This window comes from Leucopleurus acutus, assembly GCF_964270905.1.
Source record: "Leucopleurus acutus genome assembly, chromosome: 3".
NCBI classification, from domain to species: Eukaryota; Metazoa; Chordata; class Mammalia; order Artiodactyla; family Delphinidae; genus Leucopleurus; species Leucopleurus acutus.
Window position 1 is genome coordinate 145,817,524 of NC_139145.1, and position 21,129 is coordinate 145,838,652.

Below are 21,129 nucleotides of genomic sequence, written 5' to 3' on the forward strand. Positions count from 1 at the left end.
TTAATCTGAGCTGGAATTTACATCTTTTGAAATATTGTAGTTTATCACCGATAGAAGATTCTAGGAATATAATAATTGTAATTTCTACTTTAGAGAGAATCGACATGATCACAATTTTCCAATACATAGACCTGGAAAAGTCAGATATATATCCATCAAACCAAGTTATACCCAAAAGGGGAGACTTTTGGGGCAAACTCAAGGCTCACCCTGGCCATGTGGTAAGACTGAAAACTTTTTTTTTATCTTGTATAATTTGGACCTATTTTTTCTTGTCTCCAAAGTTGTGTTTTCATTAGTAAAAGTTGTAAATCTTAGTGAAAAGCAGTTCCCATTTCAACAGAAGGCAAGGGATTGATAAAGAGTTAGAGGTACTGGGATTTTGTTCTATTGCTTTGAAATGAGAAGACCCTAGGAATCTTTTTAAACTAATGGCCTTTTTGTAATAGAATTTGAACAGTCAGTTCTGTGTGATATGACTTATTTGGGAATCTGTTTCTTTTGTGTGGCTAAAGATGTAGGCAGTTTTACAAATCAACTTCTGATAGATTTCAGGATGGATATATAATAGAGTAGGAATAGAACAGGAGCAGGTTGAAATAGTATCGTTTTTACCGTTTTTGAATATTCTTTTCCATATTTGAAGATATAGTATTTGTTATTTATTACTAGCCTTCCTTTAGTTCATTTTGCCATATGTGGGTTTTCATTACTAAAGTAAAACATACTTATTTGTTTTAAAATGTATAATCATAGTTAACATGTAGTATACATATGTACAGCTAAGAATGTATAATAATAACTAATGTGCCAGGTTCCATTTAAGCACTTGAATTACAACTCTGTGAGAAAGGTACTATTATGTTCCCATTTTAAACAAAAGAAAGCCAAGGCAGAGGAAGTTGAAATAACTGCCTAAGATCAGATATCTAGGAAGTGGTAGAGTCTAGATTTGAACCCAGTCTGGGTCTAGAGCCTCCACACCTAGAACCTGAACTTCAGTATGCACGTTAACTGAGAAAATTGAAGTATCCATATATTGCAGTCTTTTTGATGGAACTTTATAGTTTGGTTAACTCTTGCTTTTGATTGATGAATTACAATAAGAAAACACTGTTCTTTTTTAAACTAGAATTTCAAAATAGTAACCATTTTAAAAAATTTTTTAAGTTTTATTTTATACCTGATACATTTACCAAAATTAAAGAAAAGAAATATCCAAAACTGGAAAAGATTTTAAACTTGAATCACGGTTTCTTAAAGTCTTGGATTATGTGGAAATATGTCTTTTTCTTGGACCTGTCCAATGTCAGGCCTGTATTGGTACCTTGCACTTGGCTGGGCTGAGGCCTTGGCCCTCTTTGGTCCCCTTACCTGCCTTGCTGAGCTATGCTTGATGAGATGCTCCTGCTGCCCAGAGACTCAGAAGTCCTCAGTGACCAGTACCCCACACAGATAAGTCCAAACCCTCTCCCTGGCCTTTAAGGTGTCCTCCCCTTCTGCCTCCTTAGCCTCCTTTCCGCATATAATCCGGATGACCCATAGCACGTGCAGGCTTGTTTTCCAGACACGTGCTGTGTGCTCCCATTCCTGCCTTGAAAATTTCCCTTATACCTTAAATGCCTCCCCTCCGTGTCTTGGAAGACATCCCTAATTTTAATTCTTTAGCTCTTCCAACCCAGTGTAATGAATTTTAACATCCATATTTTCATTTTTTAACTGGCTGGTACTTAACTTGCATGGTAGTTGTGAATATTAGAGACAAATAGTAGCATTGGTAACTAATATAGTTATTTTTTTTGTCCTCTGAACCCTCAGTCATGTGTTTCTGCCCTTCTTGAGGCACTACTGCAACAGGTCTTATGTTGTAGTTACTTATAAACTTGGTTATGTCCCGGGATAGACTAAATGATTTGAGGGTAGCAACACTTTCTACATCTGTGTTACCCCTTCACATTGAACAAATGAAATAATTGAATAACTGGATAAATGGGAAAAAAAGGCTATTTAGCTTTTTTGCTTAAAAATAGCTATATATAAACTAATTATTGTTCAAGAATATTAATGGGCAGGTATTGTAGTATTTATACTGTGTCATAGAACACCATATGCCTAACTATTATCTGAGCTGACCTGTCACTCAGCTTCCTGGACCTCCAAGGCAAAGGTAGGAGAGTCAACTTGAGGGACTGTGAACACACTGACCTCCCTGACTGCCTCTGCCACATCCAGAACCCAGCCATTCCCCTGACAACATTCAGCGGCAGTGGGAGAAACCGGGCTCTTCCAGTCCGTGACACAGACAACATGAGCCCGCTGGGGCAAGTTTAATTGTTGCACAGGTGGGAAGTGAGGATCCATCAAGATTTAAAAATTCCCTGCAGTTCTTCTGGAAAAGAAGTTTTCCTGAAAATTCTTTGAGTTTGACTATATGTTGCTGTCTTTTATTTATTTATTAAATTAAATTATTTATTTATTTTTGGCTGGTTGGGTCTTCATCGCTGCGCACGGGCTTTCTCTAGTTGCGGCGAACAGGGGCTACTCTTCGTTGTGGTGCGCCGGCTCCTCATTGCGGTGGCTTCTCTTGGTGCAGAGTGCAGGCTCTAGGCGCGCGGACTTCAGTAGTTGTGGCTCTCGGGCTCTAGAGCACAGACTCAGTAGTTGTGGCGCACGGGCTTAGTTGCTCCGTGGCATGTGGGATCTTCCTGGACCAGGGCTCGAACCCATGTCCCCTGCATTGGCAGGCGGATTCTTAACCACCGTGCCACGAGGGAAGTCCCAACTATCTGTCTTCTATAAAGCAGTGTACAGTTTTTGGCTAACTTCTTCAGCCCCGTGCGCAAACTGTTAAATTTAAGAGTTTTCTTTCTTTTTTTTTTTTTGCTTGTTTTGTGTTTAATTCTGTCAAAAACAATATATAAGGACTATATGATAAGTATCTGAGAGGCATTATAAGCATAAATAATAGGTCTAGCCTTTGAAATCATCCGGGCCTAGGTTCATAGCCCAGCTCTGCCGCTCACTTTGTGCTCTCAGATGTTTCTTAAATCCTACCACATAGAGCTGTTGTGGATCATAACATAAAACATTTTGCATAACAAACAGTAAATAGTTGCTACTAATCCTGGAATTTAAGAAACCTTAGTTGATCATTCTCTTGGCATTTTGTCTAGGTATTTACTGGAAATAGGCTTATACACCTGGCTGTTCCAGTTGCCAGGGCACATTTGCCATATGAGAAAGGTCCGTGGTTGTGCTATAAGGATACCAAGTCTCAAAGTAGACTTTCCCATCCTTCATCTGCACTTTTGTTTTGCTTTCTTGGTTCAAATCAACCACCATTTATTGGGCCCCTACTAAGCAGAAGATTTCGGTCCTCAAAGAACTTACAACATGAAAGGTGCATATGGAAGGCTAAAGAAGTTTGCCTGTCTTTATAGGAACTGCTACTTTTACCATACAGAGGAAAGCTGGTGGAGCCAAAGTGGCAGTAAGAAAGGCTGTGCAGTCTCCAGTTACCGTCCAAAAAGGTATGGGATAAAGGTTAGAAAGTTCTTGAGCTTAATACTAAAAATTTTTAAATCATAAATCACTCTTAGAAATGTCAAATACGGATTTCAGTATGAAGAGTGTGGCTAGGTGGTGGTAATGGGTTTAATAAGCACAGTGCTGAACATAAAAACAAGTACTCAGGAAGGTGCTGTGATCACATAGCCGTGGAGCACACAGACCCATAAGTTTGGCCCAATTAGCTCTGCTCTGATGGAGAGAGAGGGAAATTATACATCATTATCTCAGTCCCCGACATCTCCCCGAGCCCACCCCTCAACTGCTGTTACTCTCCACAATTTAAAAAACAGTTTCACATTCATCCTCCTATTAGCTGTCTGTAACAACCCTGGTAGATAGTCAGGGCAACTCTTATCCCCATCTTACAGCTGAGGAAGCTGAGGTATAGAGAAGCCAAGTGGCCTGCTCAAATCCCCTTAGAACAATAGAAAGAACAGCTGGCAGTTATAGAGAACTTACTTGATGCCAAGCATTGTATTAACATCTTATGTGCATGATCTCATTTAATCCAGTGAGGTATCTGTGGAATTAAAGAACTAAATTTGATGGGAATAATGATGAAAACACTAATTCATATATACCATAAAAATGATGAGAGATGTGAATTAATCTGTTCCTGTTATTATGCCTCTCTCCACTGCTGTCTCCTTTCTTTGCAGATTCTTCTTTCAGTTTACATCACATCTCTCTTCAGCTGTGTCTACTCTGCTATTTAACATATTTATCAAGTTTTAGTGTCGATGGCTATACCTTCTAGAAATTCTACTTGGTCCTTTCCATACTTTCCCCCACTGTCTGCATTAAAACCCAAGCCTCCAGTTACTGGGATTAATTTGAGTCCAAGAAGCATCATTTCCTGTGCTTTTAATTTTATAATCCCAGGCTAGTTTTTTTCTTTCAAAGTTTCTCATTTTAATCTTTTGTTACGATGTTTTCTAATTTAGAATACCCCATAGCTTTTTATTCTTTTCTAAGCAAATATGGAGCAGTGTTTATTTTAACAGATAAAATGCCCCAAAATACAATGTTACCCCTAAAAATAGCTGAAATTATATGTACCTTTGTATTGTATTATGAAGCCTCCAGAGACTCAGGGTTTTGTGTTCTTGAAGTGAGTTATGACCTAGCATGAGGCCTTGCCCGTAGAAAGGCAAAGAGAAGTATTTCCTTCACTGTCCAGTGTCCAGCCCCTGAGAGTATGATTCCAGGTTTCTAGCTTGGGTGTTTGTCTAGACTGTGGCCTAATAATTGGCCCAGGTTGGGCAAGAGGAGGAGCAGGGTTTTCTTCTAGGGGAGATGGAGCTAATGGACTCAGGGTTACTGTTCAGTTTCAGACTCCTCAGGCAAGACTCTATAGAGTTATTTGGCAATAAAGAAACAGAGGCGGCATTCACTCTCCTACAGAGAAAGATGCTACTTTAGGGGAAGCTGGTGCACTTGCCCACTAGTTTCCACTGTGGGGTTTCTTCTTGATATATCACTTACTTTTGACCTTAGAAAGCTTTCCCTGGCCATGTTGGGGTAGGAACACCCCCCCTGGAGAAGCTTTGCACATGTTCCGTTTCACAGAATTTTTTTCATATTGTTTTTTTATCTCAAAATTGGATATCCCAAATAAATCTAGAGAAGTGCACTTTGATCTGAAGCAAAGGAAATTACAAAGCCATCCCTGTGTAAAGCAAGGTGAGAGAAAGCCAGTGATAGCCTCTCGAGGTTTGTAGATACCCCACAGGTAAAAGTTTACCCTAAAATGTAGGCTTATTAACCTTAGTATCAGCTGACTTGGTGATGATCTATCATTCTTTCTAGATGGCAGTAATTATGTTCATTTGACAAAACACGAGTAGCAAAGGTTAGATACCAAATTAATTACAGCGGAGATAGGGGTGGGATTAGTTAATGGTCACAGTCTTTGCTAATCTCTTACCATACCTGGAAGACTTGAAAGAACAACTTCAGCACCCCGCCTCCATTGTTTCCATCTACTCTGGAGGGACAGCCTACCCTTGTAGTCACAATACTGCTTAACTACCTGTTGGTTTCTCTTCTTTTTATCCTCAGTCTCAACCTTTTCTGTTTTACCAGCTGTTTTTTTTTTTTAAACACAGTGTGTTCACATGTGCATTCCAATTGTGCATTCATAGATATTTTTTCTTTCACAGTTTTTCAAAAATTGTTCCTTAGTAATATTTACTGAAATAATTATTTTAATATGAAACTTTCAATCACACCCCAAAATACTCAGTGGTGTCTTTAAATTGCAGAAAAAAAAGTCAGCCCTTTTTCAACTAGAGCACAGTCCTCACATTGGATTCTAAAATGGTGACCACAGGTGCTATAGGATGATGTTAACCTTACTTCTGTTTCAGACCCTTGGGGCTAATCAAAAGAAGAATCCCTAAGCCCTCTTGTACTGCCACCCTTCTCCCTGTAATCCAAGAAGCAAGCTATTGGAAAGCTGCTGCCTTGGGGATCCAGATAAATAGACCTGTTTCTCACTTACAGATGTGAAGATTATCCAAAAGAGCCCTCTAAGTACTATTCTTCCCTCCCCCAAAAGAACAGAAAGTTAACATATTAGCTCAGGTTCTGGGCATAGATCATCTCTCTCATCTTGGGCCATTACATAACCCCCTAAGCCTCACCTTCCTCATTTGCAAAATGGGGATAGTAACTGTTTCCCCACAGGACTTTCATGAAGAGTATTTATTCTGCAGCAGTCTGTTGAGCTCCTGCTACTTACCAGGCACTGTCAGTCAGGAACAACGCAGACGGTAGCACAAAAATAAGATATGGGAGACCTTGAAGGTCTCTTTTAGGAGGTGTCATTGGAGTGAAGATGCTGAATGTTGAAAACGGGGTTGTCATGTAACAATAAGGAAGAACAGTTCCAGGCGGCGAGAAGAGCAAGTTCAAAGCCCTGCTACAGAGGCAACCTTGATAGATTGCCTGGCTTGGATTTTACTCTGCATCCAGTGGGACTCCATTGGAGGGAATTAAGCAGGGAGATAATATAATTTACATTTTAGAACATGTGGGAGAAAAAGAACAGAAGGCAGCAGACAAGCACAGAGATATTCCTTGGACTAGGGTTATAATAATAAAAATGGGGGGAAGTCATTCGATTTGGAATATAGAGCATTTCCCCGGAATAGGGCAGAAGTTAACAGTTTGATTTTGGACATGTTAATATTGGGATGTTTATTGCACATCCAAGGCAAGCTGTCAAGAAGGCCGTTTGCCCTATGAAGCTAGAGATACAGGTTTGAGAGTTGTCAGCATGTAGGTATTTCCAGCCATGGAACTAGATGAGGTCAGCGAGGGAGGATGTAGATGTGTAAAAAGACCAATGACCAGGTCCTGGGGCTCTCTGGTAATTCAGCGGACTGAATGTAGGTAGCGTGCATAGCCCATAGTAAATGCCAAAATGTGTACTGCTGTTATTTGGGGGCCGGGGGGTGCTTATTTCTTGGAGGTATCCTTAGCACGAGGTTGGTAGAGAGATGAAAGACCAGGTGGCCCAAACCTTAGCACTGTTACCTCTTCTTCCCCTCTTCAAGGAGCCACAGGCCTGCTTGTTGGGAGCTGAGTTAACTTCCCATCGTATACCCCACATATACAACCATCTTGGGTGTTTCTTCAGGTCACCCAGTAGGGGTAGAATGTGCTGTAATACTGGCTTTGGAACATGAAGTGTGTTAGGTGGGGCCAGCTCCTCCAGGCCTCGTGCGGAGAAGCGCTGTCGATGGGCTGATGCGCTAAGCTGCCTGTGCGCGAGAGCTGGGATGAATGTTTCTTTTCAGCAAATACTGATATTCAGGAAGGAGGAAGGGGGCTATAATGTGTGGCTACTGCACTTACCTTGATGCCTATGCCCAAAGGTGAATTGTAGCTGTGAAGCGTGAGTGGCGATGCCAAGAACATCACTCCTGTGAAGCTTCCACGAGACTTTCCATAAGAGAGAGAGGCAAGGAAGGCCCAGCTCTCTGAGTTCATCCAGCTTTTAACTTGGAACTTCTCCAGAGTTCCATTTTTTTTTTTTCCTGTGGCCTCTCCTCCCTGGACTCTCTTGTCCTTGAGGTTACTGTTGCTTTTTTTGTTTTGTTTTTGTTTCTTTTTTATTAGTTATCTATTTTATACATATTAGTGTATATATGTCAATCCCAATCTCCCAATTCATCAGCCCACCCCACCCCTGCTTTCTCCCCTTAGTGTCCATACGTTTGTTCTCTACATCTGTGTCTCTATTTCTGCCTTGCAAACCAGTTCATCTGTACCATTTTTCAAAGTTCCACATATATGTGTTAATATACGATATTTGTTTTTCTCTTTCTGACTTACTTCCCTCTGTATGACAGTCTCTTGGTCCATCCACGTCTCTACAAATGACCGAATTTCGTTTCTTTTTATGGCTGAGTAACATTCCATTGTATATATGTACCACATCTTCTTTATCTATTCATCTGACGATGGGCATTTAGGTTGCTTCCATGATCCTGGCTATTGTAAATAGCGCAGCAATGAACATTGAGGTGCATGTGTCTTTTTGAATTATGGTTTTCTCTGGGTATGTGCCCAGTAGTGGGATTGCTGGGTCATATGTTAATTCTATATTTAGTTTTTTAAGGAACCTCCATACTCTTCTCCATAGTGGCTGTATCAATTTACATTCCCACCAACTGTGCAAGAGGGTTCTCTTTTCTCCACACCCTCTCCAGCACTTGTTGTTTGTAGATTTTCTGATGATGCCCATTCTAACTGGTGTGAGGTGATACCTCACTGTAGTTTTGATTTGCATTTCTCTAATAATTAGTGATGCTGAGCAGCTTTTCGTGTGCTTCTTGGCCATCTGTATGTCTTCTTTGGAGAAATGTCTATTTAGGTCTTCTGCCAGTTTTTTTTTTTTTTTTGCCAATTTTTGATTGGGTTGTTTGCTTTTTTAATATTGAGCTGCATGAGCTGTTTATATATTTTGGAGATTAATCCTTTGTCCGCTGATTTGTTTGCAAATGTTTTCTCCCATTCTGAGGTTTGTCTTTTTGTCTTGTTTGTAGTTTCCTTTGCTATACAAAAGCTTTTAAGTTTCATTAGGTCCCATTTGTTTATTTTTGTTTTTATTTCCATTACTCTAGGATGTGGGTCAAAAAAGATCTTGCTGTGATGTATGTCAAAGAGTGTTCTTCCTGTGTTTTCCTCTGAGAGCTTTATTGTGTCCGGTCTTATATTTAGGTCTTTAATCCATTTTGAGTTTATTTTTGTGTATGGTGTTAGAGAGTGTTCTAATTTCATTCTTTTACATGTAGCTGGCCAGTTTACCCAGCACCACTTATTGAAGAGACAGTTTTTTCTCCACTGTATATATACCCTTGCCTCCTTTGTCATAGATTCGTTGACCATAGGTGCGTGGGTTTATCTCTGGGCTTTCTATCCTGTTCCATTGATCTATATTTCTGTTTTTGTGTCAGTACCATACTGTCTTGATTACTGTAGTTTTGTAGTAGAGTCTGAAGTCAAGGAGTCTCATTCTTCCAGCTCCGTTTTCTTCCCTCAAGATTGCTTTGGCTATTTGGGGTCTTTTGTGTCTCCATATAAATTTTAAGATTTTTTGTTCTAGTTCTGTAAAAAATGCCAGTGGTAATTTGATAGGGATTGCATTGAATCTGTAGATTGCTTTAGGTAGTATAGTCATTTTCACAACATCAATTCTTCCAATCCAAGAACATGGTATATCTCTGCATCTGTTTGTGTCATCTTTTTTTTTTTTTGTGGTACGCGGGCCACTCACTGTTGTGGCCTCTCCCGTTGCAGAGCACAGGCTCCGGACGCGCAGGTTCAGCGGCCATGGCTCACAGGCCCAGCCGCTTCGCGGCACGTGGGATCCTCCCGGACTGGGGCACGAACCCGTGTCCCCTGCATCGGCAGGCGGACCCTCAACCACTGTGCCACCAGGGAAGCCCTGTTTGTGTCATCTTTGATTTCTTTCATCAGTGTCTTATAGTTTTCTGAGTACAGGTCTTCGACCTCCTTAGGTAGGTTTATTCCTAGGTATTTTATTCTTTTTGTTGCAGTGGTGAATGGGGTTGTTTCCTTGATTTCTCTTTCTGATCTTTCATTTTTAGTGTATAGGAATGCCAGAGATTTCTATGCATTAATTTTGTATCCTGCAACTTTACCAAATTCATTGATTAGCTCTAGTAGTTTTCTGGTGGCATCTTTAGGATAATCTATGTATAGTATCATGTCATCTGTAAACAGTGACAGTTTTACTTCTTCTTTTCCAATTTTTTATTCCCTTTATTTCTTTTTCTTCTCTGATTGCCATGGCTAGGACTTCCAAAACTGTTGAATAAGAGTGATGAGAGTGGACATCCTTGTCTTCTTCCTGATCTTAGAGGAAATGCTTTGTTTTTCACCATTGAGAATGATATTTGCTGTGGGTTTGTCATATGGCCTTTATTATGTTGAGGTAGGTTCCCTCTATGCCCACTTTCTGGAGAGTTTTTAACCATAAAAGGGTGTTGCATTTTGTCAAAAGTTTTTCTGCATCTATTGAGATGATCATATGCTTTTTATTCTTTAATTTGTTAATATGGTGTATCACACTGATTGATTTGAAGAATCCTTGCATCCCTGGGATAAATCCCACCTGATTATGGTGTATGATCCTTTTGATGTGCCGTTGAATTCTGTTTGCTAGTACTTTGTTGAGGATTTGTGTATCTATATTCTGCAATGATATTGGTCAGTAATTTTCTTTTTTTGTGATATGTTTGTCTGGTTTGGTATCAGGGTGATGGTAGCTCCATAGAACGAGTTTGGGAATGTTCCTTCCTCTGCAATTTTTTGGAAGAGTTTGAGAAAGATGGGTGTTAGCTCTTGCCTAAATGTTTGATAGAATTCACCTGTGAAGCCATCTGGTCCTGGACTTTTTTTGTTGGAAGATTTTTAATCACAGTTTCAATTTCATTACTTGTGATTGGTCTGTTCATATTTTCTATTTCTTCCTGGTTCAGTCTTGTAAGATTATACCTTTATAAGAATTTGTCCATTTCTTCCAGGTTGTCCATTTTATTGGCATAGAGTTGCTTGTACTAGTCTCTTAGAATGCTTTGTATTTCTGCGTGTCTGTTGTAACTTCTCCTTTTTCATTTCTAATTTTATTGATTTGAGTCCTCTCCCTCTTTTCCTTGGTGAGTCTGGCTAAAGGTTTATCAATTTTGTTTATCTTCTCAAAGAACCAGCTTTTAGTTTTATTGATCTTTGCTATTGTTTTCTTTGTTTCTATTTCTTTTATTTCTGCTCCTGATCTTTATGATTTCTTTCCTTCCACTAACTTTGGGTTTTGTTTGTTCTTCTTTTTCTAGTTCCTTTAGGTGTAAGGTTAGACTGTTTACTTGAGATTTTTCTTATTTCTTGAGATAGGATTGTACTGCTATAAAATTCCTTCTTAGAACTTTGCTTTTGCTGCATCCCATATGTTTTGGATGGTCGTGGTTTCGTTGTCATTTGTCTCTAGGTATTTTTTGATTTCCTCTTTGATTGCTTCACTGATCTCTGGGTTATTTAGTAATGTGTTGTTTAGCCTCCATGTGTTGTTTTTTTTATGTTTTTCCCCTGTAATTTATTTCTTATCTCATAGCGTTGTGGTTGGAAAAGATGCTTGATATGATTTCAGTTTTCTTAAATTTACCAAGGCTTGATTTGTGACCCAAGATGTGGTTGATCCTGTAGAATGTTCCATGTGCACTTGAGAAGAAAGTGTAGGGACTTCCCTGGTGGCACAGTGGTTAAGAATCCGCCTGCCAATGCAGGGGACACAGTTCGATCCCTGGTCCAGGAAGATCCCACATGCTGCACAGCAACTAAGCCTGTGCACTACAACTACTGAGCCCGCGAGCCTCAACTGCTGAAGCCCATGTTTCACACCTACTGAAGCCCGTGTGCCTAGAGGCTGTGCTCTGCAACAAAGAGAAGCCACTGCAGTGAGAAGTCTGTGCACCTCAACGAGGAGCAGCCCCCGCTCTCTGAAACTAGACAAAGGCTGCGTGCAGCAACGAAGACCCAACACAGCCAAAAATTAAAAATAAATAAATAAATAAATTTATAAAAAATAAAAAAACGAAAGTGTAATCTGCTGTTTTTGGATGGAATGTCCTATAAGTATCACTTAAATCTGTCTGGTCTATTGTGGCGTTTAAAGCTTGTGTTTCCTTATTAATTTCCTATCTGGATGATCTGTCCATTGGTGTAAGTGAGGTGTTAAAGTGCCCCACTATTACTGTTACTGTCAATTCCCTCATTTATAGCTGTTAGCATTTGCCTTATGTATTGAGGTGCTCCTGTGTTGGGTGCACATATATTTATAATTGTATATCTTCTTCCTGGATTGATCCCTTGACCATTATGTACTGTTCTTCCTTGTCTCTTGTACCAGTCTTTATTTTAAAGTCTATTTTATCTGATATGAGTATTGCTACTCCAGCTTTCTTTTAATTTCCATTTACATGGAATATCTTTTTCCATCCCCTCACTTTCAGTCTGTATGTGTCCCTAGGTCTGAAGTGGGTCTCTTGTAGACAGCATATATATGGGTCTTGTTTTTGTATCCATTCAATGAGCCTGTGTCTTCTGGTTGGAGTATTTAATCCATTCACCTTTAAGGTAATTATTGATATGTTTGTTCCTAATACCATTTTCTTAATTGTTTTGGGTTTGTTTTTGTAGGTCCTTTTCTTCTGTTTCCCACTTAGAGAAGTTCCTTTAGCATTTGCTGTAGAGCTGTTTTGGTGGTGCTGAATTCTCTTAGCTTTTGCTTGTCTGTAAAGCTTTTGATTTCTCCCTCAAATCTGAATGAGATCCTTGCTGGGTAGAGTAACCTTGGTTGTAGGTTCTTCCCCTTCATCACTTTAAATATATCGTGCCACTCCCTTCTGGCTTGTAGAGTTTCTGCTGAGAAATCATCTGTTAACCTTAGGGGAGTACCCTTGTATGTTATTTGTCATTTTTCCCTTGTTGCTTTTAATAATTTTTCTTTGTCTCTAATTATTGTCAGTTTGATTACTGTGTGTCTTGGCGTGTTTCTCCTTTGGTTTATCCTGCCTGGGACTCTCTGCAGTTCCTGGACTTGAGTGGATATTTCCTTTCCCATGTTAGGGAACTTCTTGACTATAATCTCTTCAAATATTTTCTCTGGTCCTTTCTCTCTCTCTTCTCCTTCTGGGAACCCTATAATGTGAATGTTGTCCCACAGGTCTCTTAGGCTGTCTTTATCGCTTTTCATTCTTTTTTCTGTTCCACCACCGTCAATTCCACCATTCTGTCTTCCAGATCACTTATCCATTCTTCTGCGTCAGTTATTCTGCTATTGATTCCTTCTAGTATATTTTCATTTCAGTTATTGTATTGTTCATCTCTGTTTGTTTGTTCTTTAGTTCTTCTAGGTGTTTGCTCTTTAATTCTTCTAGGTCTTTGTTAAACATTTCTTGCATCTTCTCGATCTTTGCCTCCATTCTTTGTCCGAGGTCCTGGATAATCTTCACTATCATTATTCTGAATTCTTTTTCTGGAAGGTGGCCTATCTCCACTTCATTTAGTTCTTTTTCTGGTGGTGTTTTATCTTGTTCCTTCATCTGGTACATAGTCCTCTGCCTTTTCATTTTGTCTAACTTTCTGTGAATGTGGTTTTCATTCCACAGGCTGTGGGGTTGTAGTTCTTTTTGCTTCTGTTCTCCGTCCTCTGGTGGATGAGGCTGTCTTAAGAGGCTTGTGGAAGCTTCCTGATGGGAGGGACTGGTGGTGGGTAGAGCTGGGTGTTGATCTGTTGGGCAGAGATCAGTAAAACTTTAATACGCTTGTCTGCTGATGGGTGGGGCTGAGTTCCCTCCCTGTTGCTTGGCCTGAGTTGACCCAGCACTGGAGCCTACAGGCTCTTTAATGGGGCTAATGGCGGACTCCAGGAGGGCTCATGCCAAGGAATACTTCCCAGAACTTCTGCTGCCACTGTCCGTGTCCTCACGGTGAGCCACAGCTGTCCACCGCCTCTGCAGGAGACCCTCCAACACTAGCAGGTAGGTCTGATTCAGTCTCCTAGGGGGTCACTGCTCCTTCCCCCGGGTCCTGGTGCACACACTACTTTATGCCCTCCGGGAGTGGAGTCTGTTTCCCCCAGTCCTGTTGAAGTCCTGGAATCAAATCCCGCTAGACTTCAAAAGTCGATTCTCTGGGAATTCCTTCTTCTGTTGCCAGACACCCAGGTTGGGAAGACTGACGTGGGGCTCAGAACCTTCACTCCAGTGGGTAGAGTTCTGTGGTATAATTGTTCTCCAGTTTGTGAGTTGCCCACCCACAAGTTGTTTGTGATTGCACCTCTCCTACATTGCGCCTTCTCCTTTGTCTTTGGATATGGGGTATCTTTTTTGGTGAGTTCCAGTGTCTTCCTGTCGATGATTGTTCAGCAGTTAGTTGTGATTCCTGTGCTCTTGCAAGAGGGAATGAGCACACGTCCTTCTACTCTGCCATCTTGAACCAATCTCGGTTACCATTACTTTTAAAATCAAAAGCGGTGGCCAGAGGAGATGGAGTCAAGATGGCAGAGAAGAACGTGAGCTCACCTCTTCTTAGGAAAGCATCAAAATAACAACTGCTGAACGACCATAGACCAAAAAAAAAAAAAAACCCACTGGAACCTACCATAAAGAATATCCTACATCCAAAGAAGCCACAGTGAGACAGTAGGAGGGGCACAATTGCAATAAAATCAAATCCCACAAAATTTGGGTGACCCACAAAATGGAAAATAATTATACCACAGAAGCTCTCCCACAACAGTGAAAGTTCTGAGCCCCACGTCAGACTCCCCAGCCTGGGGGTCTGGCAACTGGAGTAGGAGCCCCCAGAGAATCTGGCTTTGAAGGCTAGTGGAGTTTGATTGCAGGAATTCCACAAGACTGGGAGAAACAGAAACTCCTCTATTGGAGGGTACACACAAGGTCTTGTGCGCACCAGGACCCAGGGAAAAAAGCAGTGACCTCATAAGAGCCTGGGCCAGACCTACCTCCTCGTATTGGAGTGTCTCCTGCAGAGGTGGTGGTGGGGCAGCTGTGGCTTAGTGCGGTGACAAGACACGGTGGTTCTGGGGAGTACTCTTTGGTGTGAGCACTCTGGGAGGCTGCCATTTTGTCTCTAAGACTTTGCCCCACCCAACAACCTGTAGGCTCCAGTGCTGGGACACCTCAGGCCAAACAGTCAACAGGGATGGACACAGCCCCACCCCACCCATTAGCAGAGAGCTGCTTAAAGTCTTCCTGAGCACATGGCTACCCACAAAACACACCCCTTGATACGGCCCTGCCCACCAGAGGGACAAGACCCAGCTCCACCCACCAGTGGTCAGGAACCAGTCCCTCCCACCAGGAAGCCTGCACAAGCCTCTTAGCATCACCCACCAGGGGGCAGACAGCAGAAGCAAGAACTACCACCCTGCAGCCTGCAGAATGGAAACCACATCGCAGAAAGTTAGACAAAATGAGACAGCAGAGGAATATGTCCCAGATGAAGGAACAAAATAAAACCCCAGAAGAACAACTAAGTGAAGTGGAGACGAGCAATCTACATGAAAAAGAATTCAGAGTAATAACAGAAAAGATTATCCAAGTTCTTCAAAAAAGAATGGAGGCACAGATAGAGAAGTTACAAGAAATGTTTAACAAAGACCTACAATAATTAAAGAAGAAACAGAGATGAACAATACAATAACTGAAATGAAAAATACACTGGAAGGAATCAGAATAACTGGAAGGAATCAGAATAACTGAGACAGGAGAATGGACAGGTGAGCTGGAAGACAGAATGGTGGAAATCACTGCTGCAGAATAGATTAAAGAAAAAAGAATGTAAACAAATGATGAGAGCCTAAGAGACCTTTGGGACAACATTAAATGCACCAACATTCGCATTATAGGGGTCCCAGAAGGAGGAGAGGGAGAGAAAGGACCTGAGAAAATATTTGAAGAGATAATAGCTGAAAACTTCCCTAACAAACATGGGAAGGGAGACAGCCATAGAAGTCCAAGGAAGCCCAGAGAGTCCCAGGCAGGATAAACTCAAGTAGGAACATGCTAAGACACATAGTAATCACATTGACAAAAATTAAAGACAAAGAAAAAATATTAAAAGCAACAAGGGAAAAGCAACAAATAACATACAAGGGAATTTCCAAAAGGTTGTAAGCTGATTCCTCAGCAGAAAGTATGCAGGCCAGAAGGGAAGTGATGAACAGGAAGAACCTTCAACCAAGAACACTCTACCTAGCAAGGCTCTCACTCAGATTCGATGGAGAAATCAAAAGCTTTACAGACAAGCAAAAGCTAAGAGAATTCAGCGCTACCAGACCAGCTTTGCAACGAATGCTAAAGGAACTTCTCTAGGTGGAAAAGAAAAGGCCACAAATAGAAACAAGAAAATTATGAATAGAAATGCTAACCAGTAAAGGCAAACATACAGTAAACGTAGGAAGTCATCCACACACAAGTATGATATCAAAAGCAGCAATCGTGAGGAGAGTACAAATGGAGGATATTGGAAATGAATTTGAAATTAAATGATCAGCAAGTTAAAACTATCCTGTTTATGTAGACTGCTGTATCAAAACCTCTTGGTAATCGCAAACCAAAAATCTACAATAGATATACAAAAAAGAAAAAAGGAATCCAAACACAACATGAAAGGTAGTCAAATCAAAAGAGAACAAAAGAGTAAGCGAAGAAAAAAGACCTACAAAAACAAATCCAAAACAATTAACAAAATGGCAACAAGAACATATCAATAATTACCTTAAACATAAATGGATTAAATGCTCCAACCAAAAGATATAGACTGGCTGAATAGATACAAAAACACGACCTATACATGTGCTGTCTACAAGACATGCACTTCAGATCTAGGGACACATACAGACTGAAAGTGAGGGGATGGAAAGTATTACAGGCAAATGGAAATCAAAAGAAACCTGGAGTAGCAATACTCATATAAGACAAAATTGACTTTAAAATAAAGACTGTTTCAAGAGACAAAGAAGGACACTACATAATGATCAAGGGATCAATCCAGGAAGAAGATATAACGATCTTATATGCACCCAACATAGAAGCACCTCAGTATATAAGGCAAATGCTAACAGCCATAAAAAGAGAAATCAACAGTAACACAATAATAGTGTGGGACTTTTAACACCCCACTTTCATCAGTGGACAGATCATCCAGACCTAAAATTAGTAGGGAAACAGAGGCCTTAAATGACACCTTAGACCAGATGGATGTAATTGATATTTGTAGAGCATTCCATCCAAAAGCAGCAGAATACACATTCTCAAGTGCACATGGAACATTCTCTAGGATTGGTCACATGCTGAGCCACAAAGCAAGCCTTGGTAAATTTAAGAAAACTGAAATCATGTCACCCATCTTTTCTGACCCCAATGCTATGAGATTAGAATCAACTATGAAAAAACTGTAAAAAACACAAACATGTGGAAGCTAAACAATATAATAGTAAACAACATGGATCACTGAAGAAATCAAAGAGGAAATCAAAAAATACCTGCAGACAAAAGACAGTGAAAGCACCATGATCCAAAACCTATGGGACACAGTTCTGAGAGGGAAGTTTATAGCAATACAATCTTACCTCAGGAACAAGAAAAATGTCAAGTAAACAACCTAACCTTACACCTAAAGCAACTAGAGAAAGAAGAACAAACAAAACCCAAAGTTAGTAGAAGGAAAGAAATCATAAAAATCAGAGCAGAAATAAATAGAAACAAAGAAAACAATAGCAAAGATCAATGAAACCAAAAGCTTGTTCTTGAGAAGATAAACAAAATTGATAAATCTTTAGCCAGACAGACTCATCAAGAAAAAAAGAGGGCTCAAATCAATAAAATTAGAAATGAAAAAAGTTACAGCAGACACCACAGAAATACAGAGGGACTACTACAAGCAATTCTATGCCAATAAAATGCACAACCTGGAAAAAATGGACAAATTCTTAGAAAGGTACAATCTCCCAAAACTGAACCAGGAAGAAATGGAAATATGAAAACCAAATACAAGCACTGAAATTGAAACAGCAATTAAAAAATTTCCAGCACACAAAAGTCCAGGACCAAATGGCTTCACAGGTGAATTCTATCAAACAATCAGAGAAGAGTTAACACCTATCTTTCTGAAACTATTCCAAACAATTGTAGATGAAGGAATACTCCCAGACTGATTCTATGAGGCCAGTGTCACCTGATACCAAAACTAGACAAAGATACCACTCACACACAACGAATATTACAGGCCAATATCACTGATGAATATAGATGCAAAAATCCTGAACAGAATACTAGCAAACGAAATCCAGGGACTTCCCTGGTGATCAGGTGGTTAAGAATCCGCCTTCCAGTGCAGGGGACGCAGGTTCAATCTCTGGTCAGGGAACTAAGATCCCACATGCCACAGGGCAAGTCATGGCGACTACTGAGCCCGTGTGCTCTAGAGCCCACATGCCACTAGTGAGTCCTGTGCCACCACTACCAAGTCCTTGCACTCTAGAGCCCGCGCACCACAACTAGAGAGCCCACCCCCTGCAACTTCTGAGCCTGTACGTTCTGGGCCCATACACTGCAACTAGTGAGCCTGTGCACCACAGCTACTGAGCCAACACTCTCTGGAGCCCATGCACCACAACTAGAGAGAAGCCTGCACACCGCAACGAAGAGCCCGCACACCACAAAGATCCCGCATGCTGCAGTGAAGATTCCACCTGCCGCAACTAAGACCCAATGCAGCCAAATAAAACAAAAAACAAACGAAAACCCTCAAATCCAACAGTACATTAAAAGGATCATACACCATGGTCAAGTGGGATTTTTTTCGAAAGATGCAAGGATTTTTCAGTATCTGCAAATCAGTGTGCTATACCATATCAACAAATTGAAGAATAAAAACTATATGATCATCTCAATAGATGCAGAAAAAGCTTTTGATAGGGCTTCCCTGGTGGCGCAGTGGTTGAGAGTCCGCCTGCTGATGCAGGGGACATGGGTTCGTGCCCCGGTCCGGGAGGATCCCACATGCCACGGAGCAGCTGGGCCCGTGAGCCATGGCTGCTGAGCCTGTGCATCCGGAGCCTGTGCTCCGCAACGGGAGAGGCCACAACAGTGAGAGGCCCGCGTACGGCCAAAAAAAAAAAAAAAAAAAAAAAGGTTTTGACAAAATTCAACACCCATTTATGATAAAAACTCTCCAGAAAGTGGGCATTGAGGGAACATACCTCAACATAATAAAGGCCATATATGACAAACCCACAGCTAACATCACACAAAATTGTGAAAAGCTGAAAGCATTCCCTCTAAGATCAGGAACAAGACAAGGATGTCCACTCTCACCACTTTTATTCAACATAGTTTTGGAAGTTCTAGCAATCAGAGAAGAAAAGGAAAAGGAATGCAAATTGGAAAAGAAGAAATAAAACTGTCACTGTTCGCAGATGACATGATACTATACATACAAAATCCTAAAGATGCTACCAGGAAACTACTAGAGCTCATCAATGAATTTGGTAAAGTTGTAGGATACAAAATCAATGCACAGAAATCTCTGGCATTCCTATACACTAGCAATGAAAAATCAGAAAGAGAAATCAAGGAAACAATCCCATTTACCATCGCATCAAAAAGAATAAAATACCTAGGAATAAACCTGCCTGTGGAGGCAAAAAGATCTGTACTATGAAAACTATAAGATGCTGATGAAAGGAAAGCAAAGGTGATGGAAATAGATGGAAAGATATACCATGTTCTTGGATTGGAAGAATCAATATTGTGAAAATGACTGTACTACACAAGACAATCTAAAGATTCAATGCAATCCCTATCAAATTACCAATGGCATTTTTCACAGAACTAGAACAGAAAATTTTACAATTTGTATGGAAACACAAAAATGACCCCAAATAGCCAAAGAAATCTTGAGAAAGCAAAACAGAGTTGGAGTAATCAGGCTCCCTGACTTCAGACTAAATGACAAAGCTACAGTAATCAAAACAGTATGGTACAGGCACAAAATCAGAAATACAGATCAATGGAACAGTATAGAAAATCCAGAGATAAACCCACACACCTATGGTCAATTAATCTATGACATAGGAGGCAAAACTATACAGTGAAGAAAAGACAATCTCTTCAATAAATGATGCTGGGACAACTGGACAGCTACATGTAAAAAATGAAATTAGAACACTCCCTAACACCATACACAAAAATAAACTCAAAATGGATCAAAGACATAAATTAAGACTAGATACTATAAAACTCTTAGAGGAAAACACAGGCAGAACACTCTTTGAGGTAAATCACAGTAATATCTTTTTGATCCGTCTCCTAGAGTAATGGAAATAAAAACAAAAATAAACCAATGGGACCTCATTAAACTAAAAAACTTGCACAGCAAAAGAAACCATAAACAAAACAAAAAGACAACCCATGGAATGGGAGAAAATTTTTGCAAACAATGTGACCAACAAGGGATTAATCTCCAAAATTTCCAAATAGCTCATGCAGCTCCTCGATACCAAAAAAAAAAAAAAAAACCCAATCAAAAAGTGGGCAGAAGACCTAAATAGACATTCCTCCAAAGAAGATATACAGATGGGCAAGAGGCACATGAAAAGATGCTCAACATTGCTAATTATTAGAAAATTGCAAATCAAAACTACAATGAGATATCATCTCACACCAGTGAAAATGGCCATTGTCAAAAAGTCTACAAACAATAAGTGCTGGAGAGGGTGTGGAGAAAAGGAATGTTGGTGGGAATGTAAATTCGTATATTCACTATGGAGAACGGTATGGAGGTTACTAAAAAATCTAAAACTAGAGCTACGATATGATCCAGCAATCCCACTCCTGGGCATATATCTGGAGAAAACCACGGTTCAAAAGGATACGTGTACCACAGTGTTCTTTGCAGTGCTGTTTACAATAGCCAAGACATGGAAGCAACCTAAATGTCCATCAACAGAAGAATGGATAAAGAAGAAGTGGTACATATATACAATGGAATATTACTCAGCCATTAAAAAGAATGGTGGCGCAGTGGTTGAGAGTCCGCCTGCCGATGCAGGGGACACAGGTTCGTGCCCCGGTCTGGGAAGATCCCACATGCCGCGGAGCGGCTAGGCCCGTGAGCCATGGCCGCTGGGCCTGCACATCTGGAGCCTGTGCTCCGCAACAGGAGAGGCCACAACAGTGAGAGGCCCACGTACTGCAAAAAAAAAAAAAAAAATGAAATAATGCCATTTGCAGCAACATGGATGGACCTGGAGATTATCATACTGAGCAAAGTACATCAGACAGAGAAAGACAAATATCATATGATAGCGCTTATATGTGGAATCTAAAAACAATGATACAAATGAACTTACTTACAAAACAAACAGACTCATGGACTTAGAGAACGAACTTATGGTTACCAAGGGAGAAGGGTGGGGGGGAGGGATAGATTGGGAGTTTGGGA

The 21,129-nt window shown here is 40.5% G+C and overlaps 1 protein-coding gene across 9 annotated transcripts in view; it reads left to right on the top strand.

The window, feature by feature from the left end:
- Positions 1-21,129, top strand: part of CPLANE1 (ciliogenesis and planar polarity effector complex subunit 1) — a 129,325-nt gene that overhangs the window by 106,638 nt on the left and 1,558 nt on the right. For 6 of the 9 annotated variants that reach the window (XM_082835810.1, XM_082835814.1, XM_082835812.1 and 3 more), the window contains 2 exons: positions 94-221; positions 3,441-3,530. In XM_082835810.1, coding sequence (XP_082691936.1) covers positions 94-221; positions 3,441-3,530 — 218 coding nt within the window. Of the gene's footprint in view, positions 1-93; positions 222-3,440; positions 3,531-21,129 lie in introns of those variants that run through there. The other 3 variants (XM_082835813.1, XM_082835816.1, XM_082835817.1) reach the window with 2 other exon arrangements.